This window comes from Octopus bimaculoides, chromosome 16, assembly GCF_001194135.2.
Source record: "Octopus bimaculoides isolate UCB-OBI-ISO-001 chromosome 16, ASM119413v2, whole genome shotgun sequence".
Classification (NCBI taxonomy): domain Eukaryota; kingdom Metazoa; phylum Mollusca; class Cephalopoda; order Octopoda; family Octopodidae; genus Octopus; species Octopus bimaculoides.
Window position 1 is genome coordinate 53,916,486 of NC_068996.1, and position 11,177 is coordinate 53,927,662.

The 11,177-nt window shown below is 33.3% G+C and overlaps 1 protein-coding gene across 3 annotated transcripts in view; it reads left to right on the forward strand.

Annotated features, from left to right (window-relative positions):
• The window catches only part of LOC106884151 (nidogen-1-like), a 217,012-nt gene extending 206,744 nt beyond the window's left edge, over window positions 1-10,268 (forward strand). For all 3 annotated transcript variants that reach the window (XM_052973775.1, XM_052973777.1, XM_052973778.1), the window contains 4 exons: window positions 2,540-2,697; window positions 3,744-3,876; window positions 6,760-6,878; window positions 10,094-10,268. In XM_052973775.1, coding sequence (XP_052829735.1) covers window positions 2,540-2,697; window positions 3,744-3,876; window positions 6,760-6,878; window positions 10,094-10,230 — 547 coding nt within the window. In that variant the 3' untranslated portion in view covers window positions 10,231-10,268. The remainder of the gene's footprint in view (window positions 1-2,539; window positions 2,698-3,743; window positions 3,877-6,759; window positions 6,879-10,093) is intronic.
• The last annotated feature ends 909 nt before the right edge of the window (window positions 10,269-11,177 follow it).

An 11,177-nucleotide genomic window follows, 5' to 3' on the forward strand; every position in this document is an offset into this window, starting at 1 on the left:
GCAGTGTTTCTACAGCTGGATGCCCTTCCTAATGCCAACCACTCTGAGAGTGTAGTGGGTGCTTTTACGTGCCACCGACATGGGAGCCAGTCAGGTGGCACTGGCATCGGCTACGTTCAGATGGTGTTTTTTACATGCTACTGGCACAGGAGCCAGTCAGGGTGGGGGTGGTTGGCATTGACCACATTCGGATGGTGCTTGTTATGTGCCACTTGCACAGGGAGCCAGTCAGGTGGCACTGGCACCGACTCACGCGTGAATGGTGCTTATTGCGTGTCACCAGCACAGGAGCCAGTCAGATGGCACTGGCATTGGCCACAACTACAATTTCCAATTTTGATTTTGATTTTGATTTTACTTGACTCAATAGGTCTCCTCAAGCACAGAGAGTTGCCCAACGATTCAAAAGTACTTTTTAAACGGGTTGGTCATGTGGAACTTCAGTGCCTATATTAGTAATAATGGCGTTTTTGAATATTGGAAACCTTGATTTTTTATATTTTGACAGTCCACTAGTTGCTCTTGAAATGTTTTGTAAAAGTATTTTTCCTTTATTCATTGCTATATATATATATATATATATATATATACATTGCATTGATAACAGGTATGAGGTAAGAGAAAACTGTGGATTGTTTGATGTATGACACTAATAACATGAGTAGAGAAATTACAAGCTTCCATAGATCATTGTTAATTTTTAAATGGCTATAAACCATTTACATCATGTGACCATATCAATGCTGCCATCTCTTTAACATACATTAAAGGATGGTGCCTTTAATGCTCAAGTACTATTCAAACTTCCTTTGTCTTCAGTCTTTTATGTTAGTTAATGTCACTCACTTAATGGTTCATCAATATAAACATCATCATTATCATGAACAGCATTTTAACCTGCATATTTTCCATGCTGGCATGACTTGGATAACTTTGTCATTTATCATCTGTGAGAGCCAGCACACTGAAATTTGACCTCGCAACTACTCATAACTTGCTTGGTCTTCTTCAGTCACACACACACACACACACACACATATAAACATACTCACACACACACACACATAAACACACACACACACACACACACACACACACACACAAAATTATTTAATTTCTCTTTCCTGTTTTCTTCCTGTTTTTCTTCTCTTCTTCCTGTTCCTCTCATCTTACCTTTTCCAGGTAGGTTTACAGTTTCATATTTGCTTGCTGTCCATGTTGTTTTGACCCATATTATCAATGGCCGAGCACATGTACAATAAAAAGTGTTCCAGGTGTGACCATCCAGTCTATTTTTATATATCTAAAGCCACTTTGTTTAATGTATCCTCCCATTTTTTTTTTAAGACAGAAGGGTGTGATTCAAGAAAAACTTGGTTCCTGACCATTATCTGTCAAATAACTATAAAAAGGCTTCCTTGTTGACTCAGCTTACTGCACTATATAAAATTAGAGAAAAGTTGCAATTTTTTTAAAACATCATCATCATTATTTTTGTCACCACCATTATTGTCATCATCATCATCACATTCACTTTCCATGCTTTGAGATGAATGCCCGAATTGTTTTCATCAAAGCCTAAACTTCATAACAGTTTCATACTATACAATCATTTGGGACGCCGGTCTATCACAGGTGAGCTGCTAGATGCAGGAGGAAAGAGTGAGGGAAAGTAGTGGTGAAAGAGTCAGCAAAAGTTTGCCATTACCTTCTGCAGGGCTGTGTGGAGCTCAGGTGTTTTGCTCATAAACACACACACCACCTGGTCTGAGATTCGAACCTACGATCCCTCAATTGCAAGTCCGCTGCCCTAACCACTAGGCCATGTGCCTCCACTTAAAAGCACTAGAGTTATTTAAATCCTCAGTGACCCTCTCATTTGCTACTACTACTGAACCCCAGATTTTATGTATTACTTATTAGTCGGAGTGGTATCCTCATTTTTATTGTTGCTTACACTATGTTTTGGGTGTGTACACTCCAGTCTTCTTCAAGTATCTTGTGATTCACCATAGTGCCTGGCTGGGATTGAACTCAGAACCTAGGTGACTGCACTGCATTAACTCACATCTTTATCCACTATGCTATAGAATTGTAAAATTTTTCAAATATTTCTGAATTTGTCTTCCAATATTTCTTGATGTTTGTTGTTGAAAACCATCGACATCTTCATATATTTTTTTGATGTATGACATTAGATGACAAAATGGGTGATAAAAGTCTGTGTGGTATGTGAAAAATCTCTTTTGTTTGCTGCAAAACAGAATGTGTCATTTGAGACCAAAGTAGTTGTCAGGCCATTTCTGGTGTTACATGGAAAGAATAAGCACAAGAATAAAAGAAGAATGGTGTTAATGGTAATAGCAACAGCAACAATGACAGTAAGAACAATCTTAGTAAAAAATCTTTTAGTTTTTCTCAAGTTCGTCATTGCTTATCAATCGCCCACTTTTCTCCGAACAGTGTTTTGCCACTTTGTGTATGTGTAAGTAAATATAAATAAACTATTACTTATTCTGTGTACATTTTTCTCTTTCAGGATTTTGTATTGGGTAGATTGGATGCATGATAACCCAAGAATTGAAAAAGCTAATATGGATGGCTCTGATAGACAACTATTTGTTCATGATGATCTAAAATTACCAAATGCCATTACTTTAGATCTTCTTACCAACCAGTTATGCTGGGGAGATAAAGGTAGGTTCTTTTAAAACCACATTGTTCATTTCCCTCTGATTGGGTCAACAATCAGAGGAAATATAAATGAATTAATATATGAAAAGATATCAGACACCAGAGCAGTAAACTGGTACACTCTGTTGCTTGCGACAATGAGGGTTCCAGCTGATCTGATCAACCGGAACAACTTGCTTGTGAGATAAACATGCAAGTGGCTGAGTACTCCACAGACACATGTACCCTTATCGTTGTTCTCAGGGAGATTCAGCGTGACACAGTGTGACAAGGCTGACCCCTTTAAATACAGGTACTGCTTATTTTTGCCAGCTGAGTGGACTGGAGCCATGTGAAATAAAGTGTCTTGCTCAAGGACACAATGCATCACCAGGAATTGAACTCTCAACCCTATGATTTCAAGCCAAATGCAGAAATGCAGCTGAGATTCCATAAAGAAAAAACTAAATGAAATTAAATTCAAATCTAATATTTGAAATTCCTAAATCTGTTATGATTCAAAGAACATGCAAGTTTTGCAATTTCAAGAATTTCATCAATTGTTTCCATTGACATGATCATTGTCAGGAAAGGGCTAAAGTTTTGGAAATCAACCAATTTTTTTTCATGTCTCTCCACATAAAATTGTTGACTGAAACTATACAAGACAAACCATATAAATGCTAGTCAGCATATATCATGGAGAATATTTTTTTTAGCTATCAGTATTACTCCATGCCATACTTACACTATTTAGCTGATGCCTTATATAATGGAATTTGTTGAACGTTCATCATTAAGGTCATTTGTTTAAAGTACCATTGAAGTACCATAGTCACAACTGTGTTTCTGTTTGTATATTTATCTATTAATTGTGTGCCAAAATGTATTAATTTGTAAACTCTTGTCATTCATCTGTTGCTTCAAATTTTAACCATTCAAATATCCCTGATTAATACAAGAGTGATCATTAAACATTTTTATATAGATGCATAATTATAAAATATAAAATTAAAATATATCATTCATTCTACTTCATTAGAATGTCACATTTACCTATTTTATTTTAGCTTTATCCAAAATTGAGTGTGTTCACTTCAATGGTGTTGGAAGACGTGTCTTATACAAAGTGCAAGGACATGAGTTTGGAATCTTTGATATGGTATTTTCTGATAATAACATCTACTGGACAGATTGGACCAAGTAAGTGTTAATATTAATTGGTTTATTGGAACAACTCATAGCAAATTTTAATATGTATTAATTATTTAAAGTGGTGAGCTGGCAGAATCGTTAGCATGCTGGGCAAAATGCTTATCATCTGTCTTTATGTTCTGAGTTCAAATTCTGCAGTGACTGACTTCATTTTTCTTCCTTTCGGGATCAGCAAAATAAGTACCAGTTGGACACTGGGGTCAATGTAATCGAATTTCCTCTCCTGTAAAATTACTAGCCTTGAACCAAGATTTGAAACCTATACATACTAGTTATTTGCAGGGTTTTTTCTTTCATTCTTTCTTTCTTCCTGTTTTTTTTTTTTTTTTTTGTAAATGAGAAAATGAAAACAAATTATTTGACAAGTGGTACAATGTTGAAAATTCTTGTATTAATATTTCATGCAACAAATTAAGACACATTATTTATCTCATTCTAATTTAAACTATCTTTTAACTACGTTCTAACTCTTAAATGAAAAATAACCAACCAAATATGTAGAATTTATTTGACATCATTTGTCATGCTGGACTGCTGAAATCTACAAGTTTTTTTCATTCTCTCTCTGTTTATTTTCTCTTATTCCTTTCTGTCGAAGAGCGTAGGCTTGAAATGTAAAAGACTTTTTCATTTTTCCTGAGCGTCAAACTAATACACTTGCATGTTGTCCATACACCTGTCTTTGTCTTTTGTTTTACTATAAATTTCAACTATGTTTTACTATAAATTTATCAAGGTCTAAAAAACTTATGAGTCAATAACATTCTTCCAAAAACAAAAGGTTAGATGTGATGCCTGGGAAGCATCATTAATGTATTTTGAGTGACATATTTTTACCATATTCTGCTCTGTCAGAATTTTGGGTGCACTCAACAATAATTCTTTTACAGGAATGACATAAAACAAAATGTGATAATGTTTTTTGTCTTTCCAAAGTACATTAGGGAAGTAAAACGGTTTCAATTTATGGAAGCACTTCTTGAGCATCACGTACTCAGTGTAAGAAAATATAACCATCAATTTTGGATTTATAACTCTTATATTGAACCAAAGGGTCATAATTTAGACATAATTATGTTTCCTTTAACATTAAAACTGTTTTAGTTGGATTAAAATTGTGAGTTTTGCATGACTTCTGTTAAAGATTTAAACTTCAGATTATTTCAGAGCAATAGATTTATCTGTTTAATTCATTTATTCTATGGAGTAACAAGTAATTTTCTTGTTGGACAAAGTTTAACACTTATTCTTTTATGATGATCTGTTCTGTATAGTAACTGACAAACAGAACATGATTACAATTAACTGAAGAGATACCATAAAAACTGCTTATTGTCCTCAGCTATTATTACTCCAAAATTCTTTTAGAGTATGACTACACATATCGATAAAGTTTTAATGCTTATGGTATGCAAATTAGTAGCTCCAATTTTTCTGTACTTACAGTATTTGTTTCTCTGGGATTGGTCAAATTGATGCTTGTGGTGAGAATCTTGTAAGATTCAAAAATCAATTGCGATCGTCCATCATATTTTCCAATCAATGGAGGAACAATTAAATTAGCCTTGTTCACATATGGTTACTATATATATATATATATATGTCGCATATATCAGTACAGAATTTAGTAATCCATATGTTCATATATGTTATGCAACCTATTTAACAATACATGCACATACTTGAGGATACTATTAAAAAGATTCATTTATCATTCCAGTTAATAAATAAATCAGAAAACAAATTGGTTTAAAAAATTGCTTTCAGTTCTTCAAATAATGAAATGTTGGGACATCATTAGTATTAAAACATAATTATATTAAGTTTTGAAAAGTTGTTAAACACTGAGTTTATACATGAAATGATATATTAAAATAGCACAATTGTGTTTGACTTTTACTATGTGATCATCAGGTATATTTTGAAGTTCTCAAATTGAAATCACATAGAAGTGATATGATGCCTTTGTTAAGTTTAATGGTTAAAAAAAATATGACATTTACATGACAAAAATTGTTTGCATATATATTGAAAAATCTGTTACTCATAAATGCAGTCGTAACTGTTGTTCCAAAAGCAGTGTGACATTATTTATGGAAATTGAAACAGATTCAAACAGATTCTTAATGGCTTTGTCATCTTTGAAATGTTGTGACGTATATGCAGAAACAATTTGTTTTTGACTTGTAACTCAAAGGAATATTTTCACACCATTTAATGCGATGAACAATATTCTCTTTTATACTCTCTCCTGTCTCTCACGGAAAACTATCTTCAAAATATGTAAAAACTACTTTTATAGAAAAATGAAACGGAATATTTTGTAGTTGTTTGAAAATGTATTTGCACTGGAGAGTTTGCTTTGATGACTTTAAATATTTGAATAGTCTGCTCTTTTACCAGTGTATTATCAAAGAATTTTACTGCATTTATAGTTTATTGTCTGTCTACAAATTTCAAAATCTCTCAGCCTTCCAAAGTTCCATTTATGTTTCTTTCAACAAAGCTGGGAAAATATTTAGGTATTTTTTAGGTATTTTTGTATAGCAGACTCATAAAACACATTGAAGATGCTTCTCTGCAATATACTGCCTCTACTTTAAGAACACATCATGTACATTCTTACACATAAATCAAATACTACACACACACACACACATCATATACTCAAATATTATATTTAATCTTAAAATCTACAAATCTGTAACAGGCAATAATTTCAGGGTCAGCATCCACATTATATTAAAGAAGACAAAAAAAAAAATGAAAAAAAAATAAGAAGAAAAGCATTTTCATGAACATAATGTTGCTGAGAAAAAAAATGTCTTATCATGGTTGAATTGTGTAATTGATTTCTATGAATTTTTTTAGGTCAACTATATCTAACATAAAGTGGAATGCCAATAAACCAAGTGAACCTTTAAGTCCACCAACCGGAGGTCATGGGAAAATGTATGGCATCACAACTATAACTGATACCTGTCCCCGAAGTGAGTAATTGTACAAGTTTTATTGACTAATTAATTCTGATGTTTGGTTGGTCAAATGAACACATTTATCTATGTCCAAAAACTAGCACATCACATCCACACGAATGCACACACACACACACACACACACACACACACGTGCACACACACATACACACACGTGCACACACACACACACACACGTGCACACACACACACAATCCCACACATATATACAGTCACATTTTAAGGTACTTTATCGAGTACACACATTACAACAGATTCAGGTATGTGCCTGATAGATATAGTTATGTATGTGTGCATATATATGCAAAAATCAAGCACATATACATACATACATATATATATATATATATATATATAGATACTGAAAAAAGGATGAGAGAGAAAGAGGATGTAATATACAGTTATATGTATATATTTGTAAAATAATGTTTAGATACGTAACACAATTCATACATATAGATCTTTTATCCTCTCCTTTCTCTCTCTCTCTCTCTCTCTCTCTCTGTCGATCCACTCACATGCACTCCCCGTACCATATATATGTATACACACACACGTGCACACACACACGCATACACACATGCATACACACACACACACATATATGCATGTGTGTGTATGTATGGCTGTACATCTGTTTGAGTGTCTATATGTTTATACATGTGTAGATATACATGATGGTGTGTCAGCCTTTTTTTTTATGGTTACATGATAAGAAGAACAATTGTACCCATGGTTATACCCATGATTCTATGATCTTGCTCAGAGCCTCCAAACTGGTGGAAGTAAAGAAGGAAAGAAAGGGGGAAGTGATCACCAAACTAGAAACCTGACTAAAATATCTGAAACAAAGTGATTCCTCTACAGACAGCCAAAGCCAGATGGTAACATTTACACCAAGTATCAGGTTGTCAACCATCCAAAATCAGGAATAGTCTCTTTGATAGGCTTTTACACAGTCTCTGATTACCAAATTTCATTAATAAGGCTTTGGGTGACCTGCCTATGCTACGGTAGAAAATATGCTTAAGATGACTTGCAATGGGATCAACTTGGTATCTGTCTAATGGTAAAAACGAAGTCCTTAACTGCTAAACAGCTTTGATAGTTTCATCTATGTTAATGATAACAATCTTCAAGCTACTCTAGTTTTAGAACCACAAAATATGATAATAAAAAATATATGATAATGATAACAAAATACATATTTTATTGCAATAGCAACAGATTAAATTTGGATTTCTGTTTGGGGCCATCAATACTGACTTTGATCTGTGTGAACGGCATTCATAAAATATGTAATTTTTTTTGTATTTAATTTGTTTAAAACTGAACTTTATTGCACTGATAGAAATAGGTGCATTTTTGTTCTTTGAATTAATGGCATAATTAATATTCTTCAAAAAGTTCACTAGCATACACATTGAATTGGGTTAGCATACTCATAAGTTTTTCTGAAGCATTTGATGAAGTTAGCCATTGAAAAATTGGTTGGCAAATTCAGAGCATAAATTTGGGAATAGATTAAGATCTTTCCATTTGATTGGAAGCAGAGAAATACTGCTGTTTGTGTCATATAGACTGCAATGCCCTTTATTGCTGATAAATTTTACCTGCACTTAAATTTGAAACATATGCTCTAATTCAAGTTGTCACTTCTTATCTGATATTAGTTCTCCACCAAAATTTATACACCTTTCCAACCCCAAAATGAAGAAAATATAATTAAAAAAAAAAGAATAATTTAAAGAAAAATTTGTTCTATAAACACTTTCTTTAATCACTTAAAACACTATGAAGAGAATCTGATTTGTTGAAATTCATATTGTTTCGGGCTTTTGAGAGGCTGGTGTATTGAATGAAAGGCAAAATTGTTTTCTTAAAAAGCAACTTTTAAAACCTTTTCAAACATCAAAAAATTGATTTTTGTCTTGTGAGTTTGAGAATGAAATAAAGAATTCAGAAAGAAATGAGAACAATGATATCTTTGCCTAATAACGACTTTGGTCATAACTGTTTGGTTTGTGGTTTGAAAATAAAAATAATAATAAAAAAAAAGGCAAGAGTTTGAATATTATCATAAAAGTTCAATACAAAGAAGAAGATTCTGAATTGTTGAAACAATTTAAAAAATACAGAAATTAAAAAATATTCATTAGAAATTGAAATCTAAGGAGTTCACATGATATACATAGAAATGAGGTGTTCACATGATATACATGCAAATGGAGGTGTTCACTTGGTGCGTAGCTTTGTGGTTAGCGTACTGGATTCCCAATTGTAAGTTGTGAATTTGATCTCTGGTCGAGGTTGCATATTGTGTCATTGAACAAGGCATCCCATTTCACATTGCTCCAGTCTAGTCTTTCGAGAAGAAATACCAGCAGCAGCAGCAGCAGTAACTGTTGGTAATTAACCTTGTGATGGATTAATTTTTGAACTTTTATTTGTTTATTCCTTGCAAACTAAGGTAAACTCTAACCTAGTGAATCTGTTGGCTCATGTTGAATGTAAATTTAGTTGCTCAATATTTTGGCATGGAATCAACAGTAAAGTGTGGTTTGACAAAGATTCTGTTAGGATTCTGCAGATAATACTTTGAAGTCAAGACAAAACATGGTGATCAGTAGACTGAAGATATTGATTATCTCCCTTAATTATCATAAATTCACTATGTATGATGCATGATAGAGAGGAGACTCTATTTGGAGTGAACATGATTATGGGTAAAGTAACAAACATGTATATTTTGAAATCAAATTGATATCTAGTCTTGAGAACTAATGAAAGATCTATCTTCAAGTTTACCAGCGTTGCTGAAAACTTGTTAGAAGTTAGAAAAAAGATCAGGAAGACATCTGAGGTGGGGAGTGGGGGGGGGGAGAAAGCATCTGACTACATTAAAATTTTAGTGAAATTTCTTATACTGAATTCAATCAATTTCTAAAAGTTCTGTGCTTTTTGTTTGGAAAACTATTAATCTTTATGAAAAAATTGTTGAAACTTTTAACTTAAGCATATATAAATGTAACTACTTACCATAGTATAGTTTTATAATTTCAAAGTTTTAAATATGGTAGGATACATTTGTTTTATGGCAAGAAACATTTACCAAAATAAGACTAATTTGACAAAATAAATCTTTTTGGGAGCGTTTTAATGTTATGTGTTCTTGAATTTAAAGAGTTTGTTTTTGTTTTTGTTTTCAGATACTAATGCTTGTGCCCATGACAATGGAGGCTGCCGTTTCTTGTGTCTTCCAACATTTGGTTCTGGACGAACATGCATGTGTCCTGATGATGTTGATAACAATGATTGCAGTAGTGGAGCATTATTACAGATGTAGTTAATCAAAATTAAAGGTAAATATGTATGTTAACATTCTTTCCTACTTAGGACTAGAAACAACTGAAAATTTTTTTATCAAAATATGTTAACATATGGTGGTGCCCCAGCATGGCTGCAGCTTCAAGGCTGAAACATATAAAAGAATAAAAGAATATAGGGGTGGGCAGAAGTAGGTATACAGTTGCCGAATATGAGTGGAATGTTCTTTTCATTTTCCTGTCTTTTTTTTTTTAAAGCTAAGAGATCAGAAGTCAACTAAGGGATCTGCAGGAGATTCCCAGTTCATTGGAAGCCCTATTTTTTTTTTTATTTCTGGGGACTTTACAGTTTGAGCCACAAGCATTTCATTCTCTTCAGTTATAACATTGACTGATCAACCACTTTTCTGTGTATTGCAGATGGATCTGACATGCTTAAATTTGTCACATATTCTGTAAACTGTTAATCTTGACGGAGCTAGTTTTTGAAATTCTCCAGTCCATTTCATTTTTTTGAAATTGTTTCTATCTTTCTACAGGATGCTTTTTACATGGCACCAGCACCACTGCTTTTTATGTGACGTCTTTTATCTGTTTTCTAAAAGTCTATGGATATACATTCTCAGCTTTTTCCTATCATGATCATCAGCATCATAAACATCATCATTGGCTAAATCTCCATTATAATCATTTTTTTACCTTATTTTTTACCCGTATCAGTCATTGGACAGCAGCCAGGCTGGGGGCACCATTCTAAAGGGTTTAATCAAACAAATCAAATTCACGACCATTTTCTTTTATAAAGTCTTGTACTTATTCTATTGGTCCCTTGTGCCAAACTGCTAAGTTATGAGGATGTAAACAGACACGTGTTGTCTGACAGTGGTGGGGGACAAACATAAAAACACACACATCTAGATAACACACACACACATATGCACACACACATGCACACACACACACACAC